This window comes from Salvelinus alpinus, chromosome 11, assembly GCF_045679555.1.
Source record: "Salvelinus alpinus chromosome 11, SLU_Salpinus.1, whole genome shotgun sequence".
NCBI lineage: Eukaryota > Metazoa > Chordata > Actinopteri > Salmoniformes > Salmonidae > Salvelinus > Salvelinus alpinus.
The window spans coordinates 49,772,601-49,800,572 of NC_092096.1; the positions used below are offsets into that span (position 1 = coordinate 49,772,601).

General features: G+C 41.9%; 2 protein-coding genes across 2 annotated transcripts; both read right to left on the reverse strand.

Moving 5' to 3' along the window:
• Positions 1-5,179: 5,179 nt before the first annotated feature.
• On the reverse strand, positions 5,180-12,238 carry LOC139534300 (P2Y purinoceptor 3). The gene is made up of 2 exons (XM_071333347.1): positions 11,847-12,238; positions 5,180-7,645 (listed from the first exon to the last, which is right to left on the reverse strand). Exon 2 carries the CDS (start codon positions 7,499-7,501, stop codon positions 6,083-6,085), a length of 1,419 nt encoding a protein of 472 aa, XP_071189448.1. The 5' UTR covers positions 7,502-7,645; positions 11,847-12,238; the 3' UTR covers positions 5,180-6,082.
• Positions 12,239-12,645: 407 nt separating this feature from the next.
• LOC139534301 (schwannomin-interacting protein 1) lies at positions 12,646-27,910 on the reverse strand. Its single transcript, XM_071333348.1, has 7 exons — positions 27,451-27,910; positions 20,262-20,598; positions 17,959-18,137; positions 15,355-15,448; positions 15,026-15,178; positions 14,648-14,765; positions 12,646-13,919 (listed from the first exon to the last, which is right to left on the reverse strand). Exons 2-7 carry the CDS (start codon positions 20,529-20,531, stop codon positions 13,819-13,821), a joined length of 915 nt encoding a protein of 304 aa, XP_071189449.1. The 5' UTR covers positions 20,532-20,598; positions 27,451-27,910; the 3' UTR covers positions 12,646-13,818.
• Between the last annotated feature and the right edge of the window lie 62 nt (positions 27,911-27,972).

Here is a 27,972-nt window from a genome sequence, read left to right on the forward strand (position 1 = left end):
GAGGAGGCTTGGGGAACTTAGTAGGCATAAAAAGGCAAGGGGAGCTGTTACTCTTTTTCCCTCAGCATCACTTTCTACAATAAAAATTGTCATTTTCGGAGCGTGCGAAAAATCTGAAAAAAAAGCAGGGGGTCGTCAAGGTATCGGGGGTGATGGGTGTGAAATTTGGGGCTTGTGGGGGTAAAGGCCTGGCTGGAAAAAATTAATTTGCGAGGGTACGTTTGTCTAGTCTGGGCTGCACCAGTGCGAGCAGCAGCAGCCGCCACTCGCTTCGACTTTTTGTTGTCTTGCCAAGGCTTTCACTCCGCCAACGGAGGGAGAAAGAGAGAGGGAGGGAGGGAGCGAGAAAGGGAGGGGGGCAAAAGAAGGAACAGGCTAGACTGCAGAAAAGCAGAGAGCGAGGGAAATAAAAATTAAGGAAAGTGTCATTGCGCGTTTGTGTGGTGGTTTTTGCCACAGCGACAATTCAGAGTTTTCGCAGCAAAAAGGCATTAGCCACAAACCACAAATGAACGTCGCCGAGCTGAACAAAAAAAATAAGATACGACTACTTTCCAAGCTTGGTCCGAGTTCCATTTCGCATTAACAGAAAAGAAAAGGACGAGCAGGCAGGGGGAAAAATACAAAAAAAATGGCATATCCGAGTCTCTCCGATCCTTTGGGGTCTCTGGCCAACATCATCGTTCGAACAGAAAAGCAGCAATCAAATAATTTGACTGGGTTCAATGTGAGGAGTAGAAGGAAGAGAGCAAGCACACAAAGTAGAGAAAATTGAGTTCTGGATCTACAGATAGATTTACCAGGGACAGAAGGCCTCAACCATCCCCACACACCCACACAAATAAGTGCACGTACAAACACGCTCGCACACACACGAAAATAAAGACAAAGAGCTAGAATGCCATCATAAATGTTTAGACTTAACACACAATTCAGAAATTCTGATTCTAAAGTAAAACATCTCAAAGTTGACTTGGCAATGCCCAACTACCTCTAAATAGGCACGCCTGTCTGGTTATTCTGGTAACTGTAGACAACCCAGACCAGTACAAAAGCTTAATCATTACATTATAGCAGTGTTTCCCAAACTCGGTCCTCTGGGCCCCAAGGGGTGCACTTTTGGTTTTTGCCCTATCACTACACAGCTGATTCAAATAAATCAACTAACCATCAAGCTTGGATTATTTTAATAAACTGTGTTGTGCTAGGGCAAAAACAAAAACATGCACCCCTTGGTGCCCCGAGGACCGAGTTCGGGAAACACTGCATTATAGAGTCTGAAAGAATACCACACATTTAACTGGCAAGCACAAATGAATCCAGTCACATAAAGTCATTATTAGCCTACCAGTATATGCCACAGGGTGTAAGCTAAGCAGATAATAGCCACTATATCCAACCTCAGAAAAAGTCTAAAATCCTGCCCACAGCATGCCAAGCACACAATCCAAATCCACTCAAACATGAAAATAGCTTCAAATATGATGCACACAAACCTGACAAAATGTACTGTGACAGATGCTTCAGAGAAAGACACCTACAACTTTTCAGACATTCACCAGGGAATAAAGTGCGTATTAAACAGGGGCCATGATACAGCAATGCGCTGTCTTTTACCCGCCTGACTTCCTAAACTCAATTAGGCCATGTTAAAATATGAGACATATTCACTGCACGTATAGAATGTTTTATACATTTAAAAATCAACCTTTATTTGAAAGAACACCTGTTTCATAGCAGTGCCATATGATAGACTGAATATATTGTGGTTTATTAGCAGAAGTCAAATGAGTCAGATTGTATATTTCTGTAGGTTTTGTGCTAAAATGACACACTAGTTAGAAGATAGCAGATGTTTTAGCTTACAGTACACAGAAATCTGAGCCTCACTTAACAAATATTACTGATCAGATACCAGATTCTAGATCATGCCTTATATATGCATGAATAGAGTTTAGGTTAAAAAGTTTGGTAGGGTGTGTCATTCAGCAAAATCGGTGGCATATTGTGAAGTAAATGCTTTTTCAAAACCTAGGCGCCTAGTTTGGGGGTCACTATATTATTACTTATTTTTATATTAATTGACATGCATACATTTTTCTTTACCATAAATTGCACCAGAAAATACATTGAAAGTACATGAATGATTTGCTCCACACAATATGAATCTATACTAGATTGCAGTTGAATGAATGGGACTATATGATGTTCTGAAAAGGAGCAAAGGAAACATTTTTATTGTACAGTGGCAAGTGCAGTACGTGGCATCAACGATGACGCAGTTACAAATGCAAGGTTCGATATGGTGGTCTCTGGTTTTCACTAGGAACAATTCAATGAATCTTTTTACATTGACCTATTCAACATCTCTTCCTATGTATTATTCTAAATATTTTGGAGACGTTTCATTAAACAAATTCAACTAATTGTATCTATCATCCAATACATTAAAATATTTAGATTGTGATCTTATGGCAAGAATAGGGTGAGATGTAGAAATTGTAAAATTATTCACCGATTAATACATTATTTACGGTTTTAACTAAACTTGATGGTTGAACAGCATCGTTTATCAGAGCGCAATCTTAGCTAAAAGTAACGCGATGGCTATCAAATTTGGCAACATAGCTAAAGGGCAAGGAGCAAGACAGGCAACTGTCGTCAGTTACAGGGAACTAGTAAGCTACTTAGTATAAATTGCACACCAAAGAAAGTCACAATGGTTCAAGTGATCTACAATCGATCATTGCAACGTTAGATAACATTTGTCGATATTTTTTCTGTTTATCTATTCATATGATGTATTGTGTTTAGCTAGATGGCACAGTACGGGGGTTGGGTCGACAAAAAAAATGCTGATTCAGATAATGTCGTTGCGATTTCCCCCACAGTTGACCGTTTACCCTACAGACTTAATTCAATTTAAACAACTTATTCAGCCGTTTACTAAAATTTTGTAACTTTACAATCAGTTTTGTGATTATTTTCAAGTTCAGCGAATATCTGATATGAACATATGGGGGTGGAGTAGATTGTCGAGGGGGGGGTTGCATGAGCGGATTTGGGGGAGGGGTTCGCGAAGCAAACCTATGGCACTCGCACTGAAACGGGGGTGTGACACCGACGTAGCATAACTGTCCTAACCATTAAATAGTTAGCAGCTAACGTTAGATAACAGTAACTTTGAATCAACTTACTTTAGCTAACTACATCGCTGAAGGTACTTTGCTAACGTTAAAAGATATTCACTTTTAAGTCGCCTAAATCTTACTGCAGTGTTAAACTGCCATAAAGATTTCAAACGAGCTAGCGACGTCAGCTAAACATGGCTATTCCACCAAAGTAACGTAGTAACTAACTAGCTTGTTAACTTAGCCGAGTTTCTAGTCATCCTATATAAGGTTAGCTACTAATCTATCTTGAGATTGAGTGAAAGTGTTTTGAAATACATGACGACGGTTGAAATTGTTAAATGTAGCTTGCTATATTTCCTGGCTAACAGCCCACAAAACAGTCGAAAACGTAGCTAGTTAACTTCATGTTTCTTTTTAGCTACCATTAGCTAAATGAAACTAATGTTATCTAGCCTGTAAAACAAGGCATGCTAAAATGCTTACCATGAGAAAATACGTCCTCGTCCCATGAAGAAACGACCATTCATGCAACAAACAAAACAAATCCCCGTGTAAATGCAATTCAGAAAATATAAATTAATTCGTTAGATATCTTTTACAACCAAGACATTCATTCTCTTGCAGCAGAAGTTTGAAAATGGCGCCAACGCCTCGCCTCGACAGCTCTACACACACTGGTGACACGGAGAAAAAGGGGGAAAAAATTAATATAAATTTCAACGGTGGAATTAAAATTTTTAACAAAATGCACGAGGTGTGTGATTGTTAGCCTAATTCATATTGCTATTCACTTTTGCTTAAAATTGCTCCTATGATTTTATTTTATTTTTTTTGTTCAATTTTAATAACCGTCAAAGATTGTTCTAGTCGTAGTGCAGCACGGGAAATTACATAACCGGTTTTGTTTTGAATTTCCAAGCCGGGAAAGGGTGAAATGGGACGATTTGTCGCCCCCTTGAGTTCACCAATGTATGCCTATGCATTTCACTCCTCAACTAGGCCAGAGATATAGTAGGTCTAGGCCCTAGAGGACATAAAACACCTTTGACTAGTGTGGTAAACTATTTGTTTAACTGCCATGTAATATGCATTAGATACATTTTCAGATAAGAATACGCTGTCTTAAAAGTGTGTAAGCTACTGACATTATGTAGTTCTCTCTCTCTGTGTGTACAAAGATGGAACTAAGCCTTTCAGTTGGCACCCTGCCTGCTACATTCTCCTGTTTCTTAGATACCTCGCTCAATTGATGGACAATAAATAGCTCTTCATCCAATGTTGATACTTTTTTTCCAGGATCAGAGAGTGGAGGCGGGGGAGAGAGAGAGAGAGGGCAGGATAGCGAGAGAGAGAGAGAGAGAGAGTTGCACTGTTGTGAGTTTATTTTAGGAGCAATGAAAACATAAATGTCATAAAAACATGTCTGATAAATATATACTGTATATGCGTCTGTACAAGACCTCTTATGTATGTTAGGCCCCTGTAATGAGTCAAATGACAATAAGTTTATCTGTTTCAAAGAGATGGAATAGGGGTTGTGAATTTGTGAACATAGTGGATCGAGGGGATAGATAGTCAGCAACATAGGAAATTCCATAGGGAAATAGTATGTTATTAAAAAATATGTTTACACAAGTAGTTTTCCATCAATACAGCAGATTCTCTGTACTTACACAACCCAAATGACAGCTTAATAATTTACCCAGAGCTCAGAACTAAAGGCAACAACAATCTTAGGTCTTTACGGTCCGTCAGTCTCACCTCGCCATAATTTGAGCAAACGGAAGGACAGAGTGGAGTAGGTTGCAGGATCCATAGTTCCTGACAAGTGCTTGTGACATCACTATAGTCTAGATTCTACAATGTACAACCCCATTCCATGTTAAATCAAGTAGGTTGTTTTTGTGAATGAATGGAGAGTATTTCTCAGATTTTAGGGTGTTGTAAAATGTATTTTCTGTGTGTGTGTGTGTTTAAACACTCAGCACTACATTAGTTAGGTTGACCTTTGGGTTGAGTTCAGGTGAATAGGGAGATTATTAACATTATTGCTAATCCAATTTGTTTACAAAGGCATGACCATTTTTTACTCTCTCTCTCTTTCACACACATGCATTTTATTCTTCTATCCTCGTGAAGGACCTACAATTAATTTCCATTCAAAATCCTATTTTCCCTAAACCTAACCCTATCGCTTACCCTAACCCTAACCTTAACATGTAGTTCTAACCCAAACTCCTTACTCTAACCCTAATTCTAACCTTAACCCTAATTGTACCTCTAACCCTAAACCTAACCCGTAAACTTAAAATAGCCTTTGTCCTTATGGGGACGTGGGAAATGTCGCCACGTGGGAGAATTTTCCTTGTTTTACTATCCTTGTGGGCGCACACACACACACAATTCAACAACACAATCTCATTGGACAGTTACATTACATTAAACATGTTTAATCCAGTCATATTTTACACATTTCCAAAATGTCAGACACAAGATGAACAGGAAATAGACCAATACAGTTGTCATCAAGGGCTGTTATCAAAAGATACAATAACAGATACCAAATCTGTCTCTGAGTTTTGTTTTCCTGAGGTATAACTTCCTTCAACTCAACAAATTCATAAAAAATAAACTATATAACAGAGTCCATCATTGTTTTTTTATGGAACAGTATCACAATCCTCATCCAGATCTATTCATCAACATTTGAATACTGCCAATGATAGTAAGATCATCTCTAATGATCATCTCTAATGTCCTTTGTGTCTCCAAACCGTTCCTTTTCACATCCTGAATTCTGCACCCAACCATTTACACTGTTCACAAAGGTCTGCTTCTGAATGAAACACATGGAATGCAGAAGACTTCCGCCACCAACAACAACTCATCCTATGCCTGCCAGCATTGATACCCTCGGGATGAATAAAGTCTATCGAATTGAATTGAACTTATTCCACAGTATATCTGACCTTGGATTTGGTCATCCCTCTGAATAAATGTACAGCCGTTTTATTAGTCTCTTTGTTGTTACCCTTGTTATTGACCATGCCCCCCTTCTCGCCCCTGTCGCCCCCCTCCTCCTCGTCTCCCGCTCTTCCCAGCTTCCTCAGTGGCCAGAGGAGCCCATGCTGCTGGTTGGCTGCAGTAGAGTCTGGCGGTGGGCAACAGGGGGCGCCACCCCCTTTCTCCTTGGTGAGGAAGTAGAGGAGTGCGTTGAGCCAGGCATTGAAAGACGCCAGCGGCCGGGTGATCTTATAACACATGGATACCATCGTCATGGTGTGGCACGGGACACCTTTCTTCACTTTCAGGATGAGGAAGATAGTCCTGGTGACATGAAATGGGAAGAAGCAGAGGGCAAAGAGGAGTGTGATGGTGATGATGGTCTTGATGGATTTACGCCGTCGGTGGGCGTATGGAGAGTGGGCGCCGAGAACTATCGACATCCCCTCTCCTCCTCCCTGAAGTCCACCTCCTCCTACAACTCCAGCTCCATTCCCTCTCATTCCTCCTCCACGTCCTCCACCCCCCTCTCCTCTGCCTCGCTGTGACTGGGGCTGGGAGCGCAGGGTCCGGAATATTGTCAGAACCACATGTGAGTAGCACCAGGCGATGATAGAGAACGGGAGAAAGAACCCGAGAAGATGTAGGATGATTCCATATGGAACATAGTCTTGGAACTCCTTATCGATGGCATCGTCCCAACAGTTCTGATACGTTTCCACCTCCCCAGTACCGTTACTACTAACGGTGCCAGTGTTATTACTGGTAATCGCCATAGCCTCTCCCCCTACACCTCTCATCACGTGGCTCGTTTGGGCAAACCGGAATATGGGGCACGTAAGAGCGAAGACGACCCCCCACACCAACACACACGTCCCCTTGACCGCTCTCTTAGTCTCCAGTGTGATGGTCCTCATAGGGTAACATATCCCCAGGTAGCGATGGACAGATATACACGTCAGGAAGAATATAGAACAATACAGGTTGAAATAGAACAGAAAGCGGACCAATCGGCACATGTAGTCCCCAAAGATCCATTGGTCACGCATCACATAGCTAGCCACCAGGAAGGGGAGTGACAACCCGTACATGAAGTCTGTGGAGGCTAGGTTGACCATGTAGATGAGGGAGGCGTTCCAACGCTTGGTGCGTCTGAAGGAACGCCAGAGGATGATAAAGTTGAGGGAGATTGAGAAGAGGAAGGTGAAGGAGTAGCACAGAGGGAGGAAAATGTACTTGTAGGACTCGTCGATGCTGCAGGAGGGAGGGAGCGAGGGATTGACAGAGAAGGAGTTAAGGAGGTGGTGTACTCCTTCAACAATGTCATCATTGAGCGCAGGGGTGTCCATCGTTGTTGTTGTCATGGTGACGTTTGGGTGTTTCCGTGTCAGTTGAGATTATGTCTCATCTTCGCATTCCACTGTTCCTTCTGGTTGCCTCCGTTTGATTTCTGATTATCCAATTCCCAAGTTCACTTATGTTGTCTTCACAATTCAAATTCTGTTTACCTGGAAAGAAAGAGAGAGAGGGTTGTTACAATCACCCATTCATTCATTGCATCTCAAATCAATGAATTTTCATAGTATACTTCCCTGTACAGTGATATGATATGGATATACAGGTAACTGCCAAAATAACGGAAATACTTGAGTAAATGAGGGCTACAAAGTACATTGAACACAAATACAAACGCAACATGTAAAGTGTTGGTCCCATGTTTCATGAGATGAAATAAAAGATCCCAGGCATTTTTCATTTGCTCAAAAAGCTTTTCTCTCAAATGTTGTGCCCAAATTTGTTTACATCCCTATTAATGGGCATTTTAGCCTTTGTCAATATAATCCATCCACTTGACAGGTGTGGCATATCAAGAAGCTGATTAAACAGCATGGGGACAATAAAAGGCCATTCTAGCATGGGGACAATAAAAGGCCACTCTAAAATATGCAGTTTTGTCACACAACACAATGCCACAGATGTTTCAAGTTTTGAGGGTATGTGCAAATGTCATGATGAGTGCAGGAATGTCCACCAAAGCTGTTGCCAGAGAATTCAATGTTCATTTCTCTACCATAAGCCACCTCCAATGTCATTTTAGAGAATTTGGCAGTATGTCCAACCGGCCTCACAACCGCAGACCACGTGTAACCACACCAGTCCAAAACCTCCACATCCGACTTCTTCAACTGCGGGATCGTCTGAGGGGAGGGGGGCGGGTGCTGAGGAGTATTTCTGTCTGTAATAAAGCCCTTTTGTGGGAAAAAACGTATTTTGATTGGCAGGGACTGGCTCCCTTATTGAGTGGGCCTGGCTCCCAAATGGGTGGGCCTATGCCCTCCCAGGGCCACCCATGGCTGCGCCCCTGCCCAGTCATAGATTGGGGCCTAATTATTTTATTTAAAATTGACTGATTTCCTTATATGAACTGTAACTCAGAAAAATCTTTGAAATTGTTGCATGTTGCGTTTATATTTTTGTTCAGTATATATTGAAAGCAGGTGCTACCACACAGGTGTGGTTTCTGAGTTAATTAAGCAATTAACATCCCATCATGCTTAGGGTCATGGAAAAAATGCTAGGCAGGCCATTATTTTGGCTACCAAAGCATTGGATGACAATGCTCCCATCCACAGGGCAGGAGTGGTCACTAAAAGGTTTGATGAGCATGAAAACGAGGTAAACCATATGCCATGGCCTCTCAGTCACCAGATCTCAACCCAATTGAACACTTACGGGAGATTCTGGAGCGGCGCCTGGGACAGTGTTTTCCACCACCATCAACATAACACAAAATGATGGAATTTCTTCTGTAAGAATGTTGTCCCATCCCTCCAATAGAGTTCCAGACACTTGTAGAATCTATGCCAAGGTACATTGAAGCTGTTCTGGCTCGTGGTGCCCCAACGCCCTATTAAGACAATTTATGTTTGTATTTTCTTTATTTTGTCAGTTACCTGGAAGTCTGGAGTTATAGAACTTTTAGCATACTCTAATCCCGGGGTATTCAACTCTTACCCTACAAGGTTCAGAGCCTGCTGGTTTTCTGTTCTACCGGATAGTTAATTGCACATACCTGGTGTTCCAGGTTTAAATCAGTCCCTGAATAAAGAGGAACAATGAAAAAATGATGTGGAAATGGCTTTGAGGTCCAGAATTGAGTTTGAGGGCTCTAAACGGTCATCGTCATCTTTTTAATTTCTTTCATTCTTTCATTCAACATACACCGTGAGGTGTCTTCCCTTTGTACTCTCCCTCCCTCCTTCCCCCTTGCTGACCGGTGACTCCCCCCAGCCCCTTACACAATCTCCAGTGCTGTTTACCCTCCTGTGTGTGTTTTGCCCTCCTGTACGACTATATGCTGCTGATTCAGTCTCTTCTCACTCCATTAACTCGATAATCAGTAACTACACTTCCCCTTGTCCTATCAGTCCATCCCTCCATTCCCCCCCCCGTTCATCTTTCGTTTCATTCCCCTCCACCCTCCAATGACTCCATATGCATCCACCCATCCATTCCCATCTCCTCTTTGACCTCATTTTCATACTCTTGACTCATTAACTTGTGTGTCATTGTATTTCTTCTCTTTCATCTTGAGGCTTGTATGTCATTCATGAACATGTGTGGGTCGCTTCACATTTGGCCACTATCTACTGAAGTCAAACTCATTCAGGTCCTACTATCCCATTATACTGTACCATCACCACATTGCTATCTCCTTGTCCAGTGCTTTGCACGTGCCCAGTTACGACCCCCCCCCCCCCCCTGCCCAAAACACACACACACAAGCAAGTGCGAGTGGGCTACACATGATGTGTGTATGTCTGTGAGTGTGTGCAATCAACATCACTTCACGCATACAATATAGAGGATTTAGGTAAATATAGGTCCTATATACACCAACAGGTGCAACATTTTTTAATTCAAATTAATTAACTCAATCGCTTCTTCATGACTACTCTATTTATCTGAGTGTTTAATATAATAGATAAGAGCCATGCATTTAGAGAGTTGGGACATTACAATAATTATTTCAAAAACGAAAATAATTGTATTTGGGACGAATCATTCACTAAACCCTAAACCTCAACTAAATATTGTAATAAATCATGTGGAAATTGAGCAAGTAGAGAAGACTAAACTGCTTGGAGTTACCCTGGATTGTAAACGGTCATGGTCAAAACATATCGATGGAACAGTAGCTCAAATGCGGAGAGGTCTGTCCATAATAAAGCACTGCTCTGCCTTAACAACACTATCAACAAGGCAGGTCCTACAGGCCCTAGTTTGTTTTGTCGCACCTGGACTACTGTCCGGTTGTACGGTCAGGTGCCACAAAGAGGGATTTAGGAAAATTACAATTGGCCCAGAACAGGGCAGCACTGCTGGCCCTTAAATGTACATGGAGAGCTAACATTAATATGCATGTCAATCTCTCCTGGCTCAAAGTAGAGGTGAGATTGACTTCATCACTACTTGTATTTGTGAAAAGTGTTGAAATGTTGAATGCACCGAGCTGCCTGTTTAAATTACTAGCACACAGCTCAGACACCCATGCATACCACACAAGACATGCCAACAGAGGTCTCATCACAGTCCCCAAGTCCAGAACAGACTATGGTAGGCACACCGTACTACATAGAGCCAAGACTACATGGAACTCTATTCCACAACAAGTAACTTATACGAGCAGTAAAATCAGATTTTTAAAAAACATATACAACTATGCCTCATGGAACAGCGGGGACTGTGAAGGGACAGACACACGCGTACACACACACATAATAACATACACACTATACACTCGTACATATGGATTTTGTGTTGTAGATATGTGGTAGTAGAGAAGGGGCCTGAAGGCACACACTTAATGTGTTGTGAAATGTACTGTAATGTTTTTAATTGTATGTAACTGTCTTAATTTTGCTGAAACCCAGGAAGAGTAGCAGCTGCCTTGGCAAGAACTAATGGGGATCCATAATAAATACAAATAAATGGGGAATATTTTTACTGTGTGTGTCAGGACTGGTCTCATGGTTGTACTGTGTGTGTCAGGTCTGGTCTCCTGGTTGTACTGTTTGTGTCAGGTCTGTTCTCCTGGTTGTACTGTTTGTGTCAGGTCTGGTCTCCTGGTTGTACTGTGTGTGTCAGGTCTGGTCTCCTGGTTGTACTGTGTGTGTCAGGTCTGGTCTCCTGGTTGTACTGTTTGTGTCAGGACTGGTCTCCTGGTTGTACTGTGTGTGTCAGGTCTGGTCTCCTGGTTGTACTGTGTGTGTCAGGTCTGTTCTCCTGGTTGTACTGTTTGTGTCAGGACTGGTCTCCTGGTTGTACTGTGTGTGTCAGGTCTGGTCTCCTGGTTGTACTGTTTGTGTCAGGACTGGTCTCCTGGTTGTACTGTGTGTGTCAGGTCTGGTCTCCTGGTTGTACTGTGTGTGTCAGGTCTGGTCTGCTGGTTGTACTGTTTGTGTCAGGTCTGGTCTCCTGGTTGTACTGTGTGTGTCAGGACTGGTCTCCTGGTTGTACTGTGTGTGTCAGGTATGTTCTCCTGGTTGTACTGTGTGTGTCAGGTATGTTCTCCTGGTTGTCATAAGAAAGTATGGCACATAGAGAGAGTGGCAATAAATGTAACTGTAATAAATCTATAAATGTAAACAGCATAAATACCTAAATCTCTGCAATCTGTGAGCTTTGTAAGCAAAATAAAGGACATACCTGTTGAAATGATCTGTGGTTCAAAGCGTTCTTCCTTTATCCCTGTTCTCCAAGTTAGAAAAACAGAGTCCAAAAAAACGAAAAGACTTTGAAGATACCAGTGAAGACCACGGGTAAAATGGTGAATATATAAGAACAAAATGACCAATCAAGAAGATACCAGTGAAGACCACGGGTAAAATGGTGAACATATAAGAACAAAACGACCAATCAAGAAGATACCAGTGAAGAACACGGGTAAAATGGTGAACATATAAGAACAAAATGACCAATCAAGAAACTCTGTGTTGGAAAGTCTATCTCTTTCTTGACATAATGAGTCACCTTCGGTCTGCCTCCTTTCTACCTGTTTTTGGCTCCTCTAACTCATCCCTGTCTGCCTCGTGTCTTTGTCGGTGTGACACAGTCCCTCCCTCCCACCCTCTCTCTCCTCTTGTCCCTCTATCTTTCCCTCCCTCCCCATGTCCCCCTCACTTCCTCCCATTCTGCTGATCTAGACATTTGGCTAAGGCAAACTCTAACCAGGGCTGAAGTCACACACACACACACACACACACACACACACACACACACACACACACACACACACACACACACACACACACACACACACACACACACACACACACACACACACACACACACACACACACACACACACACAGCAATGTATACAATTTACATCTGTGCTAAATACATTATGTAAATAGCTACTGTACACGTACACTTAATCCATCTCTAAATACAGGTACATACATACATACATACATACATACAAAGCAGCACTAGCACACCTACATACAATATGTATCCTTGACAACCTGTTTATTTCATGCAAAATTATTGTAGAATAAAACAACGTCAACAGTGACGTCAAACTCATGTAACCCGCACAAAATCCCAATGCTCCTTGTGTTGCTGTTTCATGACAACAGTACCAAACGAGTGAGGCTTGGTCAGGCATCTTGTCGGTCGGCTGGTAGGTACATTGTTGTCATGTTATAACAGTACGCAGGTTAATATAGTACTCAATTTCCCTTTACACTTCCTGCTATTTCAATAGACCCAAGTCATTGAGTTGAGCTGTGCTCGCATTACTGTGTGTGTCTGTTTGGTTAGTAATGCCCCTTTCTCAGACTGACTCATTCAACGATCATCATACATACATTAAAACATAGACGAGAATAGAAGACATAGCTGTGTCCCGGCAACATAAAATCAAAACAAACAACGGAACGTGTCCCAGCGACAAGAATAAAAACAATCGGTAACACTTTATTCAAACTCTACGTCGTAACGCTCAATGACAAGAAATCTTCGGACATTTGTTATGATACCGTATGACGTATAGTTCAAATAATGTGCCACCAAACAATCATTGCATTTCAACATGTGGATGACAATGGACATTTGAACTAGACTGATCCATAGGCAGCAATAGCAGCTTATTAATCCCTTATAATATTACCGTTATTTTCCCCCTAAAACACTACAACACAACAACATTAAAAGTCCAGACACACGTTTCCCTTTATAAAAACACAAAAAAACACAGAGCAAAACCGGTTGATATGATGTCATAATGGATGTGAAACTGGGTGTGATGATGTCATTTCAACCAGTTTTGCTCACTAGGAAATAAAAACAAAATGCTGTGCAATTCAATCCAAAAAGTATTTAGGAGTGATGCAGTCTCTTCACATTGATTTGATTCGTCCATTAATTTCAACCACCGGTGTCCGTCATTGACTGATTGTGAACTGATCTCTGACACCGGGATTCCATTTTATTAGACGATGACCGTAGAACTTAGAATGATTCGAATTATTCTATGGTGATGGGCCTTCTGAAAGTGTCATCCATAGAGTATATAATACGCAAGAGTGGCTTGTCATAGACCTGCATCGCTCTAGATTGTGCTGATAATGGCAGCCATCTTGGTCAGGTTTCTATATGTGATTCTAAGGTGACGTCAGAGTGATGTCATATCCTGTACCTCCAGCAGCATAGCATCCTGTTCTGTCCTCAGCTGGTCCCGAGTCTGTAGATGAACCACCAGCTCTGTGCTAAGGTCTGATGGGCGAGGTACAGAGACACACCCACATGCACACGCGCACACAAACACAAACAAAATGTCAGATCAAAAATGTAAGATCAAATGCAGTTGAACAGATCATTTGACAAAGGTGAAATAAAGGTAAAATAATAAGGTTGGTATAACTTATAAATGAAAAAGGTCAAATATAAAGTAGCCTATATCTAAAATATACACTGAGTGTACAAAACATTAGGAACACCTTCCTAATATTGAGTCGCACCCGCTTTTGCCCTCAGAACAGCCTCAATTTGTCGGGGCATGTTGACTCCAATGCTTCCCACAGTTGTGTGAAGTTGGCTGGATGTCCTTTGGGTGGTGGACCATTCTTCATACACTCGGGAAACTGTTTATTGTGAAAAACCCAGCAGTGTTGCAGTTCTTGACACTCAAACCGGTGTGCCTGGCACCTATTAGCATACCCCGTTCAAAGGCACTTAAGTATTTTGTCTTGCCCATTCACCCTCTGAATGGCCCATATACACAATCTATGTCTCACTTGTCTCAACGCTTAAAAATCCTTCTTTAACCTATCTTCTCCCCTTCATCTACACTGACTGAGGTTGATTTAACAGGTGACATCAATTAGGGATCATAGCTTTCACCTGGATTCACCTGGTCAATCTATGTCATGGAAAGAGCAATGTTTTGTACACTCGGTGTAAATATGCAATATATCCTGTGTAGTATCTAAGTGACCACTCACCTTGTATAGCCTTGTTGAGAGAGTTTTGGTGGGCGTTGAGCTCTTTGAGACTGAAGGCTTGCAGGTCACTACGGTCCAGTCTTCTATTCTTCAACAGCTGATTACAACAAGCTGGGCTCTGAGACACAGGGGACAGAGTGAAGAACAGAATATAAGATAACTGAGGATAATACCTAATAACAAAACACTGTGCACCCCGAGGGCAGTACTATTAAACGCTAGTCGCTCCTTCCTAGCCACTCCTGTAGATATGATGGGATTGTATCAGACGGCAAGGAGAAGCAAGTGCCTATCCTATACATTCAGAACTACAGGAGTGCAGAGGGGGTAGGGGGTAGGTGTTGATTTGGGATTCAGGTCCCTCCCTCCCGCTCTCACCTCCTGTTTCTGCTCGGTCCTCAGCTTGTTTCTGAGCGCGCTCAGTGCAGCCTTGAAGCCTGATGATTTGCTCTTGGCTGCAGGGGGGGCAGGGAACTTTGGCTGCTGGCACACCTGCACACTGGGACCGCTCTTACCAACCATTTTGGAATTCTTGAAAGGACAGAAACAAAACAAAATGGCATTACGATTGAGATCTGGAATACAAGAAAACAAGTGTCTTTCACAATTCTATGATATATCCAGTCCCTCTTTGTTTCCATTTTGATTCATAAGAGCTGTAGCACTCTATCTATGACCAGCCTTACATTTTGAGTGTGTATGCTTACCTTCACGCTAACTTTTTTGCAAGTATCCTCATCCTCTTCTTCGCTTCCACTGTCATTGATGAAGCACAGCTGGAGGTTCATCTGATTCGAAAGACTGATGAGGAAAAAACATTTTTTAGTTAGTAAGTAGTGAAATGACCCTGGCATTGATGAACATGATTACAAGAGAAGGTGGAAAGTTTTTAAGTTCCTCGGCATACACATCACGGCGTACACATCATGGACAAACTGAAATGGTCCACCCACACAGACAGTGTGGTGAAGAAGGCACAACATAGACTGAAGAAATTTGTCTTGTCACCTAAAACCCTCACAATCTTTTACAGATGCACAATTGAGAGCATCCTGTCAGGCTGTATCACCGATTGGTACGGCAACTGCACCGCCCATGACCGCAGGACTCTCCAGAGGGTGGTGCGGTCTTCACAATGCATTACCGGGTTTAAACTACCTGCCCTCCAGGACACCTACAGCACCCGATGTCACAGGAAGGTCAAAAAGATCATCAAGGACAACAACCACCCAAGCCACTGCCTGTTCAACCCGCTACCATCCAGAAGGCGAGGTCTGTACAGGTGCATCAAAGCTGGGACCGAGAGACTGAAAAACAGCTTCTATCTCAAGGCCATCAGACTGTTAAACAGCCATCAGCCAACAGCCATGGAATCATGTAGTAACCAAAAAAGTGTTAAACAAATCAAAATATATTTTATATTTGAGATTTTTCAAATAGCCACCCTTTGCCTCGATGACAACTTTGCACACTCTTGGCATTCTCTCAACCAGCTTCACCTGGAATGCTTTTCCAACAGTCTTGAAGGAGTTACCACATATGCTGAGCACTTGTTGGCTGCTTTTCCTTCCCTTTTTCGGTCCAACTCATCCCAAACCATGTCAATTGAGTTGAGGTCGGGGGATTGTGGAAACCAGGTCATCTGATGCAGCACTCCATTACTCTCCTTCTTGGTAAAATAGCCCTTACATATCCTGGAGATGTGTTGGGTCATCCTGTTGAAAAACAAATGATAGTCCCACTAAGCCCAAACCAGATGGGATGGTTTATCACTGTAGAATCTGTGGTAGCCATGCTGGTTAAGTGTCCCTTGAATTCGATATAAATCACAGACAGTGTCACCAGCAAGGCAGCCCCCATACCATAACACACCCTTCTCCATGCTTTACTGTGGGAAATACACATGTGGAGATCATCCGTTCACCCACACTGCATCTCACAAAGACACGGCGGTTGGAACCAAAAATCTCAAACTTGGACTCCAGAACAAAGGACAAATTTCCACCGGTCCATTGCTCGTGTTTCTTGGCCCAAGCAAGTTTCTTCTTATTATTGGTGTCCTTTAGTAGTGGTTTCTTTCCAGCAATTCGACCATGATGGCCTGATTCACGCAGTCTCCTGTGAACATTGATGTTGAGATGTGTCTGTTACTTGAACTCTGTGAAGCATTTATTTGGGCTGCAATTTCTGAGGCTGGTAACTCCAACGAACTTATCCTCTGCAGCAGAGGCAACTCTGGGTCTTCCATTCCTGTGGCGGTCCTCATGAGAGCCAGTTTCATCATAGCGCTGGATGTTCTTGAAAAGTTCTTGAAATTTTCCGTATTGACAGACCTTCATGTCTTAAAGTAATGATGGACTGTCATTTCTCATTTCTCTTTGCTTATTTGAGCTGTTCTTGCCATAATATGGACTTGGTCTTTTACCAAATAGGGCTATCTTCTGTATACCCCCCTTACCTTGTCACAACACAACTGATTGGCTCAAACACATTAAGAAAGAAAGAAATTCAACAAATTAACTTTTAAGAAGGCACACCTGTTAATTGAAATGCATTCATGAAGCTGGTTGAGAGAATGCCAAAAGTGTGCAAAGCTGTCATCAATGCAAAGGGTAGCTATTTGAAGAATCTGAAATATAAAATATATTTTGATTTATTTAACCGTTTTTTGGTTACTACATGATTCCATATGTGTTATTTCATAGTTTTGATGTCTTGACTATTATTCTACAATGTAGAAAACAGTAAAAATAAAGAAAAACCCTGGAATGAGTAGCTGTTCTAAAACTTTTGACCGGTAGTGTATGTATATACTGTTTTTATACCATCTATTGCATCTTGCCTATGCCGCTCTGTCATTGCTCATCCATATATTTATATTTATATATTCTTATTCCATTCCCTTACTTAGATTCGTGTGTATTAGGTAGCTGTTGTGGAATTGTTAGATTACTTGTTAGATATTGCTGCACTGTCGGAACTAGAAGCAAAAGCATTTCGCTACACTAGCTATAACATGTGCTAACATGTGTATGTGACCAATCAAATTTTATTTGATACCGCTCCTCCAGGGAGCTAGCTTTCTTGGAGCTAGCTTTCTTGGATTCTTTCTTGGATTATTGACCACAAGGTTGTGAGTTCGCTTCTTGCCTCGGACCTTATGCTTCTCCCTTGGTTTCATTTCACTATTTCACTGGTGTCAGAAGTGGGATTTGTTCCTGATTGTATCAGCCTGGGTACTATACTATTAGTACATAATGAAACAACACCATCACAACACAATGTTACGTAGACGACACCGCGCTTCGTACCGAGAAGTTAGGGCTGTCACGCGGCTATTGCAGTCCTCCTCGCCTCCATCCTCCCAGCTCTCCTTACTCTTCCCTTGCTCCATGTCTCCTGGCCGGTTCATGGACAGCGTCTTCCCTCTCTCTCTCTCCTCCGGCCGGCTTGCTGACAATTTCTTACCTCGTTCCAGGACACTGGAAGACTGGAGATGAATCAGATATACAGTCGTGAGAAGTACACCCTTTGGAAAGTAGTCTTTTTTAAATATTTGGACACATGGATATTTGAGCTATTTCCCAACCACATTCATTGATAAAGGGAACCCAATTTAACAAATCGCACACCAAAAAATGTACTTTGAAAATGTTATGCAATTAAAATAAACCAAAATGCAATTTCGTTATGCAGAAAAAATGTGTACACCCCTCCCTTTACCTTCACCTAAAATGGCTAAAATTAGGATCAGGTGCATCAAAACAGGTGCAAATTATTAGGAAATCATTAGAGAGTACCTTGGGAGGGTCCAGACTTCCATAAAGATTATAAACTTGGTCTGGTTTGGTCTTAACCATTTGGGTGTTGTAACACATCATGCAAAGATCCAAATACCTATCCGAGGCCCCCAGAAGAAAGATTATTGATGCCTGTAAGTCTGGGAGGGGTTACAAATCCATTTCCAAGCAATTCGAAGTACATTGTTCCACTGTCCGACGGATCATCTACAAATGGAGAAAATTCCAGACCACTGGCAATCTACCTAGAACAGGTCGTCCCACCAAATTCATCCCAAGAGCTGACCGAAAGATGCTCATAGAAATCTCTAAGAACCCCAAGGTAACACCAAGGGATCTACAGGCCTCTCTTGCCACAATCAATATTGAAGTGCATGAGTCAACTGTCAGAAAGAGACTGCACAATCTTGGCCTACATGGGAGGTCAGGAAGGAAGAAGCCTCTGCTTTCAAAAAAGAATATCAAGACAAGACTGACATTTTCCAGACAACACCTGGGTAAAGACCAAAACTACTGGAACAATGTGCTCTGGACAGATGAGTCAAAGGTGGAGTTCTTTGGCCGCAATGCCAGACGCCATCTTTGGCAAAAACGAAACACTGCCTTTGAACAGAAGAACCTCATACCAACCGTAAAGCATGGAGGCGATGGCATTATGGTTTGGGGCTGCTTTGCTGCCTGAGGGCCTGGCCAACTTGCCATCATTTAGTCAACCATGAATTACATATTGTACCAGAGAATTCTTGAGGAGAATGTGAGGCCATCTGTCAAAAAGCTGAAGCTGAATCGAACATGGATCTTGAAACAGGACAATGATCCAAAACACACAAACTAAGCTACAACAGAATGTCTCAAAAAGAAGAAATGGAGGGTTATGGAATCGCCGAGTCAAAGCCAAGATTTCAATCCTGTCGAAATGCTGTGGGGGGACTTGAAGCGGGTCGTGCATGCAAGAAATCCCTTGAATATAACACAGTTGAAGCAGGACTGTAAAGAAGAGTTGGAAAAAATTCCTTCCAGTCGATATGAGAGACTGATAGACAGTTACAAGAAACGGCTACATTAAGTTATTTCAGCCAAAGGGAGCAACACCAGCTACTGAAGCTTGGGGCGTACTTATTTTTTCCCACACTATGGAATTGCATTTCTGTTGACTTTCGATGAATAAATGATTGCAAAGTATAAACTTTCAGTTTAATTTGTTAAATTAGGTTACCTTTATCTGTCAATAGTGTTGAAGTGAAGATTACATATCCATCTGTCCAAATACTTACTAAAAAGTCAAACTTACCAGGGGGTGTACTTACTTTTTCACATGACTGTAGGTAGCACAAGTTATACAGAGCAAGTTATGGAGAGCCTCTCCTGTGTGTAAGTTTAATAATTTTTTTAACGAGCTGCCCTATTGGCCAGGTCTCCCTTGTAAAAGAGGTATTCTGACCTCAATGGGACTTCCTGGATAAATAAAGATTAAAATGATAATGGATTAAAAAAAAGTTAATATTGTATATTGTTTAGCAGTGCTGTGTAGTCTCTTTCAACACAAAACTAGTCACTGAATAGAGCAGCTGACTGACATTGCATTCATGGACACATTTCATGTTTTTTTGTACAACATTGTGTCCCTGACAGATGCACACCTCTCTCCCATAAATAGACAACTGAGTCACCTGTCCACATCCATAAGTAACAGACAGCATTCAACTATGACCCGTTACCTCTGTTCTTTCTTCTCACTCCTCTCCCCTTCCCCCTCTCCTCTCCACTACCTGTCCAAAAACACCTGTCCCCAGCACTCAACTGTGACCTCTGACCTTTGTTTTCTTCTCTCTCTTTTCCTCTTCCTGTTTCTCCAGCTCTGCGATGCGCAGGCTCAGCGCCTCCCAATGCATTATGGGTAGGCCCAGGTCATCCTCTCCGTATGACCCCTCCTGCCACACCAACGCCGCTCCTTCCGCATCTTCATCATCATCCTCTTCGTCATCTTCCTCTTCAGCCTCGTCGCTCTGTTTCTCCTCTTCCTCCGTCTCGTCGCTCTCTTTCTCCTCTCCCCGCTCCCTCTCTCTCTCCTTCTCTCCCTCCATCTCTTGTGTCAGTAGGAGAGACTGCCAGCGTGGGTAGACTTCACTCCGTTCTGGGTTGGAGGGTTGTCTAAGATAAAGATGATATAATACTACTTAATAAACACGTTATAAAGAACTATAGTAACCTACTGGTTACTACGCTGTTATAACAACTATATTACACTACTTGGTGGTAGGCAGTGCTTAATTTGTAAATCAGGAGGTGCTGGAACCAAAAGCGAGTGCGAGAGGGGGGTGACCTGGGGAGCTCTGAGGTACTGAAAAGAGAGAAAAAAATCACCTTTATAATAAATCATTTCATGCATATCATCACATTTGCGTAGTGACACAAAGCAGTAGAGTAGAGGTTCTTACAGAAGTTGCACACATGGGGAACATTGTAGTAGCCTCAGGTTCGGGAAAAATGTGGCCTTTTATAAACGCATTTCATGCAATTCTAAATAATTTTACATGACTGGAGACTTTTGCAGAATTTTTTAAAAACCATACAAATGATCGAAATGACAGGCTACTTTGACACTGACAAACTGAGAATCTGAGATCAATAAAAACGACCTTAAATCCATCAGATGAATGGTCAGATGAAGCAGATGCTAAGCTACAGGACTGTTTTGCTAGCACAGACTGGAATATGTTCCTAGGATTCCTCCAATGGCATTGAGGAGTATCTGTCATTGGAGGCAAATAACACTGAAACATGCATGATAGCACCAGCTGTACCCGGAAGACTGTGTGATCACGCTCTCCGCAGCCAATGTGAGTAAGACCTTCAGACAGGTCAACATTCACAAGGCCGCAGGGCCAGATGGATTACCAGGACGTGTACTGCGAGCATGCGCTGACCAACTGGCAAGTGTCTTCACTGACATTTTCAACCTCTCCCTGTCCGAGTCTGTAATACCAACATGTTTTAAGCAGACCACCATAGTGCCTGTGCCCAAGAACACTAAGGTAACCTGTCTAAATGACTACTGACCCGTAGCACTCATGTCTGTAGCCATGAAGTGCTTTGAAAGGCTGGTCATGGCTCACATCAACACTATTATCCCAGAAACCCTAGACCCACTCCAATTTGCATACCGCCCCAACAAATCCACAGTTGATGCAGTCTCTATTGTAATCCAAACAGCCCTTTCCCACCTGGACAAAGGAACACCTATGTGAGAATGCTATTCATTGACTACAACTCAGCGTTCAACGCTGTATACCAGGCGGTGTCAGAGGAAGGCCCTGAAAATTGTCAAAGACTCCAGCCACCCTAGTCATAGACTCTTTTCTCTACTACCACACGGCAAGCGGTGCCGGAGCGCCAAGTCTATGTCCAAGAGGCTTCTAAACAGCTTTTACCCCCAAGCCATAAGACTCCTGAAAATCTTGTCAAATGGCTACCTAGATTATTTACATTGCCCCCCCCTCCCATCTCCACACCACTGCCACTCTCTGTTGTCATCTATGCATAGTCACTTTAATTAACTCTACCTACATGTACATACTACCTCAACTAACCGGTGCCCCCACACATTGACTCTGTACCGGCACCCCCTGTATATATTGTTATTTTTTACTGACCTCTTTAATTACTTGTTACTTTTATCTCTTATTCTTATCCATATTGTTTTAAACTGCACTGTAGGTTAGGGGCTCATAAGTATGCATTTCACTGTAAGGTCTACACCTCTTGTATTTGGCGCATAAAATTTGATTTAATTTGATCAACAGCATAGGCCTACATGTGTGGAGACACATATTGTAGACTACAATATGAGGATGAAATTATAGTCCTAAAAATGCGATTCGGTTTCACTTACTCACCCAATGATGCGCAGCTCACTCACCGGTGATGGCCGATGCGTTCGTGCCAAAAGCCTACAGTGCATTCGGAAAGTATTCAGACCCCTTGACTTTTTCCACATTTTGTTACGTTACAGTCTTTTTTTCCCCCTCATCAATCTACACACAATACCTCATAATGACCAATTGAATACAGGTTTTTAGAGATTTTAGCAAATGTATTAAAAATAAAAAACTGAAATGCCTTATTTACATAAGTATTCAGAGCCTTAGCTATGAGATTGGAAATTGAGGTCAGGTACATCCTGTTTCCATTGATCATCATTAAAATGTTTCTACAACTTGATTGGAGACCAATTGTGGTAAATTCAATTGATTTGACATGATTTGGAAAGGCACACAACTGTCTATATCAGGTCCCACAGTTGACAGTGCATGTCAGAGAAAAAACCAAGCCATGATGTCGAAGAAATTGTCCGTAGAGCTCCGAGACAGGATTGTGTCGAGGCACAGATCTAGGGAAGGGTACCAAAACATTTCTGCAGCATTGAAGGTCCCCAAGAACACAGTTGCCTCCATCATTCTTAAATGGAAGAAGTTTGGAACCACCAAGACTCTTCCTAGAGCTGGCTACCCGGCTAAACTGAGCAATTGGGGGAGTAGGACCTTGGTCTGGGAGGTGACCAAGAACCCGATGGTCACTCTGACAGAGTGCCAGAGTTCCTCTGTGGAGATGGGAGAAACTTCCAGAAGGACGACCATCTGGAGGAAATATGGCACCATCCCTATGGTGAAGCATGGTGGTGGCATCATCATGCTGTGGGGATGTTTTTCAGTGGCAGGGACTGGAAGACTAGTCAGGATTGAGGGGGAAAGATGAACGAAACAAAGTACATAGAGATCCTTGATGAAAACCTGCCCCAGAGTGCTCAGAACCTCAGACTGGGCGAAGGTTCACCTTCCACCAGGACAACGACCCTAAGAACACAGCTAGACAACGAGACAAGTTTCTGAATGTCGAGACAAGTCTCTGAATGTCCTGAGTGTCCCAGCCAGAGCCTGGACTTGAACCTGATTGAACATCTCTGTGGAGACCAATGGCGATTTTAGCATGTACATTTTGGTCGAACAAAACAAAAAATGGGATGCATGCCAGCAAAGCCACTACACAACACAACACTAAACAGTACATTAATTACACTATAACGGTGACAAACGGTTCCCACAAACTGTTAGGGCCTACATAAAGCTGTCCCAACAACAAAGTCCCAACAGCAGTCCCATCACCTTACCACTGCTACACCTGGCTATCAGCGGAGCCTTGTCTGGCAGCGAGACAGTTAATTCAGCCTCATTTACTGCATTTTAAAAAACATAGCTGATATGGCTGACTTGCTTAAACAAATGTGGTTTCTACTGACAATTGAAATGTACAAACTATGGCATAAGGGGATGACAAGCGGATAAGAGGCAATCCGTAATTTCGATTAAGACATTAATGAGCGAGCGACGACGGACGTAGTCAATATAACTATTTGTTCAGCACCTTTGAAATGTACAGCGACAGAATTCAGAACATGGGCCGTTCTTACAGTGTACTCCCTGTAAACCAAGTCAGAACCGTAGGATAAATAAAGGGGGCATATAAGCAGACAATGAAAGCTCTTACAATATTTGATGATTACATTTCTCTAAAACAGGTTATAGGCTACATGTGCACCACCATGTTAGAACAGTAGGCGAAATTAAGAGGTGAAAATAGACACAATTATTAGGGTGAGGCACATTGAACGCTGTCAAATAACACTATTTGACGTATTAAATAAGCTTTTAATTTGACACGTCAAATAACAAAATTCTATTATAGAATGTTGTGTGTGCTGAATTTGCATGTGCAAGCCAAGCGTCACCACTACTATCAGTAGGACTGTCAAGTCTGTACAAAAAAGTCTGCAAACAAGCAAACACCGGCTACAAACGATGTGTTTACAATACCGCGTTGGTGAAAATAGACCAAATTATTAGGGTGAGGCACATGGGCTGCAAACAGCTTACTTCACAACATACACTTAGTATTACTTTCTTTGCTACAGTATACATATCTCCCTTGCATATTACATAATTTATGCAGCTGCATACAAGACACTTTTGGACTCACCTTGTGCTGTGCTCACTTAAACAGGAAGTTGGCACGGCAGTCCTTTGTGGGCAAATTTTGTCATCAAAGTCTGGAATTCTCTGGATTTATGGTGGGTACTCGGGACAAAAACACACAACCACTTCACTGAATAGCAGGCTAGTGGTTGCTTTGTAACGCTTGCAGTTAGCCACTGATTCCTTCCAAACCACTCATTGTTTCATTTGCAATTTCCAACTTGTTGTGTAATGTTTATGTCCAATGGCTGATGAGCACCGACACATTTTATCTATAATTTCTCTTCATTATTTCTCTTCATATGACAAGGTTTAAAAAGGATTTGTCAATAGATTGTCGACTTGATTCATGTTGATAACTGCTAGCTAAGATTTTGAAAGTATGATGTTGACATGATCAGTCCAATCAAAGCTACCGTACATATAACGTGATTTGACGTCATTTTATCTGTGGCCAATGACCTTGAGCCTTCTTGGAAGGGCTTTTCTAATGTAACTCTATGGGAGGACCCAAAGGGCTTAAATGTTTGATGTCTACCCTTACTAAGGACTTAGACTTGGCCTGTGAAGTAGTGTCCCCATGAGTGACAGAACACTGAGCCAATCACGGCGCAATGCTCCTATTTTCTGCTGGCTTGCCCCACCACCACAGAAAGCACTGAGCTAGGTTGAAACACCTGCATTTTGGAGCTGCTTCCTCAAGAAAACAAAAAAGAGGCCATGTTTGTATGCGGCTTTATTAACTCAATGATATATATATATATTTTTTTTTACATTGTTTGCAAACTGATATGTAAGACGTACTAATGTCAAAATAACATGCAAAATAGGCAAGCCCCACAAAAAAATGTGGAGCCCCACCTGCCCTGGTAGAGACCTGAGAATAGCTGTGCAGCAACACTCCCCAACCAGACCTGACAGAGCTTGAGAGGACCTGCAGAGAAGAATGGGAGAAACTCCCCAAATACAGGTGTGCTAAGCTTGTAGCGTCATACCCAAGAAGCCTCTAGGCTGTAATTGCTGCCAAAGGTGCTTCAACAAAGTACTGAGTAAAGGGTTTGAATACATATGTAAATGTCATATTTCAGTTTTATATTTTTAATTCATTTGCAAAAAATTCTAAAAACCTGTTTTTGCTTTGTCATTATTTTATTTTTTAAATTTAACTAGGCAAGTCAGTTAATAACAAATTCTTATTTAAAATGACAGCCTAGACTTGGCCTGGGCAAACTGCCTTGTTCAGGGGCAGAACGACAGAGTCTTACCTTGTCAGCTCAGGGATTCGATCTAGCAACCTTCCAGTTACTGGCCCAACACTCTAACCACTAGGCTACCTGCCACCCCAATATTATGTGGTATTGTGTGTTAGATTGATGAGGGAAAAAACGATTTAATAAATGTTAGAATAAGTATGTAACGTACTTTTTTTTGAAAAAGTCAAGGGGTCTGAATACTTTCCGAATACACTGTATATCTCACTCGTTTTACTTTGTAAAACAATATTTGGAAGTTTATCAAATATTTTGTTAGGCTAGAGCAGACAGATTAGAGACTTCTCTTTTCAGCAGGAGCCATTTGGTTTCCAACCTGTGTTTTCCCGCAAATGTATTTGAAATATTGCGAAAGTCCTGTTTTGTCTGCATGCTGTTCACTGACAGATTTGCTGCGTGTTCCTGACTCTAGGCTATGTCTTGTTATTGGGCTACACACAATCCACAGCTAGGCTATTTTTTAAAAGACGCAATTGACCTCTGTGGCTAAATGACGGGCATTTTCATGGTGTAGTAGGCTATTCTGAATTATTTCATTATTTTCATTGAACAGACAGCAGTTATTCTATAATTTTGGCAAATGTATTTCAATTTATCAGGGGCAGTGGTGGAAAAAGTCCACAATTGTCATACTTTAGTAAAAGTAAAGATACCTTAATAGAAAATGACTCAAGTAAAAGTGAAAGTCACCCAGTAAAATACTACTTGAGTGAAAGTCTAAAAGTATTTGGTTTTAAATATACTTAAGTATCAAAAGTAAATGTAATTGCAAAAATGTGTACATTACTTTCTTTAGGAATGCAGTGAAGTAAAAGTCAAAGTTGTCAAACATATACATTGTAAAGTAAAGGTACAGATACTCCAAAAACGACTTAAATAGTACTTAAAAGTATTTTTTCCTAAGTACTTTACACCACTCATCAGGGGTGCCTCAGCTCCTCCAGAACCCTTTGCGCTATGATTAACGAAGAGGCAACTCGAATGAACTTTGACCGCTTTTATTATATTTTTTACATCGCAAAAAGTTACACTTATTTTTCATGACACAAGAGGTACCGGATCCGGCCAAATACGTTCCGGAATAAAACAGTCCAAAACGGAGGTGACCCTGTTCCGGCAGGATCCGGCAAAAATTAAGCACTGGTAGGCCTACGACCTCAAAATTATATGCAGGAAGAACATTTTACTTTAAAGAAGCTATCAACATTATTCAAATGATTATATTTTGGGACGACTTGAAGTTAGAGTTCAACAGAGAGGAGAGTTTCAGAAAGTTTATGTTTTTGTTCAACGGTAAGGTAACACATGGAATGCCTGGAAACAGAATATAGAGCGTTTCAACTTTATAATGTACCAGTGTAAGTAACTTACAGCCTCAGTTACCAGTGGGTCTATCTATGTGGCTATCCAAACTGCACTCTGAAATGTGTAGAGATCAAGACAGACTGCAGAATATAATTGAATAAGAAATAGAAAATAGAGACAGTTACGTAAACGCTGTTAGGGAAAAATGTTTTCAAGACTGATTGATGTACGCTATAGTAACAGTAGCCTATATAATGATAATAGGCCCAAGACGTAGCCTAGAGAAGACGCGAATAAAATAAACACATGACGCGTATCGATAGATGTAGCCAATATGCATATTGTTTAGTTAGTCAGTGGTCGATCGTTTAACCCAATAGCTATTTGGAATCGCTTACCAATTTCCCAGGGGAATAGAAATCACAGCTTCTTGCGCTGTCAAACCGGGGAGATGATTCTTGTGTCCACATAACTTTCTCTCTCTTCCTTGAGCGAAAACTCTTCCTAGTTTCCCTTTATTCTCCTTCCTTCTTCCCCTCCTTCTTCCTGAGTTTCCACACTTTTTTTCATTCCCCGTTCCTTTATCTCAACTTCTCGCTCACTGTAACGGGAGAAGGGTGTTGAACTGCAAGATTATGGGAAGCTTGTTTACGCGGCTTTGATTGAAGTTACAACCAATGGCAAATGTACTTTAGCAGCCTAATGTTATAGCTGGTTAGTAGCGGAGCATCTCCAAGAAATCCACGAATTCTTGCGCCAAAACAATCGAAACAAAAGCGTAAACCTTCAGGAATTTCACGGCTTTTCAGTAGGGACACAGAGAGAGGAGGGGTGGAGAGAGACGGGCTGAATAAGTAACGAAAATGGCCAGGTGTCATATTTCACCGTTTTCTAACAGACTACTGAAATTCAAATGGTAG

Bases quoted from the DNA above. Each gene is read 5' to 3' on its own strand.
- LOC139534300 (XM_071333347.1), bottom strand. From the start codon at position 7,501: ATGACAACAACAACGATGGACACCCCTGCGCTCAATGATGACATTGTT.
- LOC139534301 (XM_071333348.1), bottom strand. From the start codon at position 20,531: ATGGAGGGAGAGAAGGAGAGAGAGAGGGAGCGGGGAGAGGAGAAAGAG. The intron at 14,766-15,025 runs GTGAGAGCGGGA...CCTGTGTCTCAG, and splicing joins GGACCGAGCAGAAACAGGAG to AGCCCAGCTTGTTGTAATCA. The intron at 13,920-14,647 runs GTGAGTGGTCAC...CTCGCCCATCAG, and splicing joins TCTCAACAAGGCTATACAAG to ACCTTAGCACAGAGCTGGTG.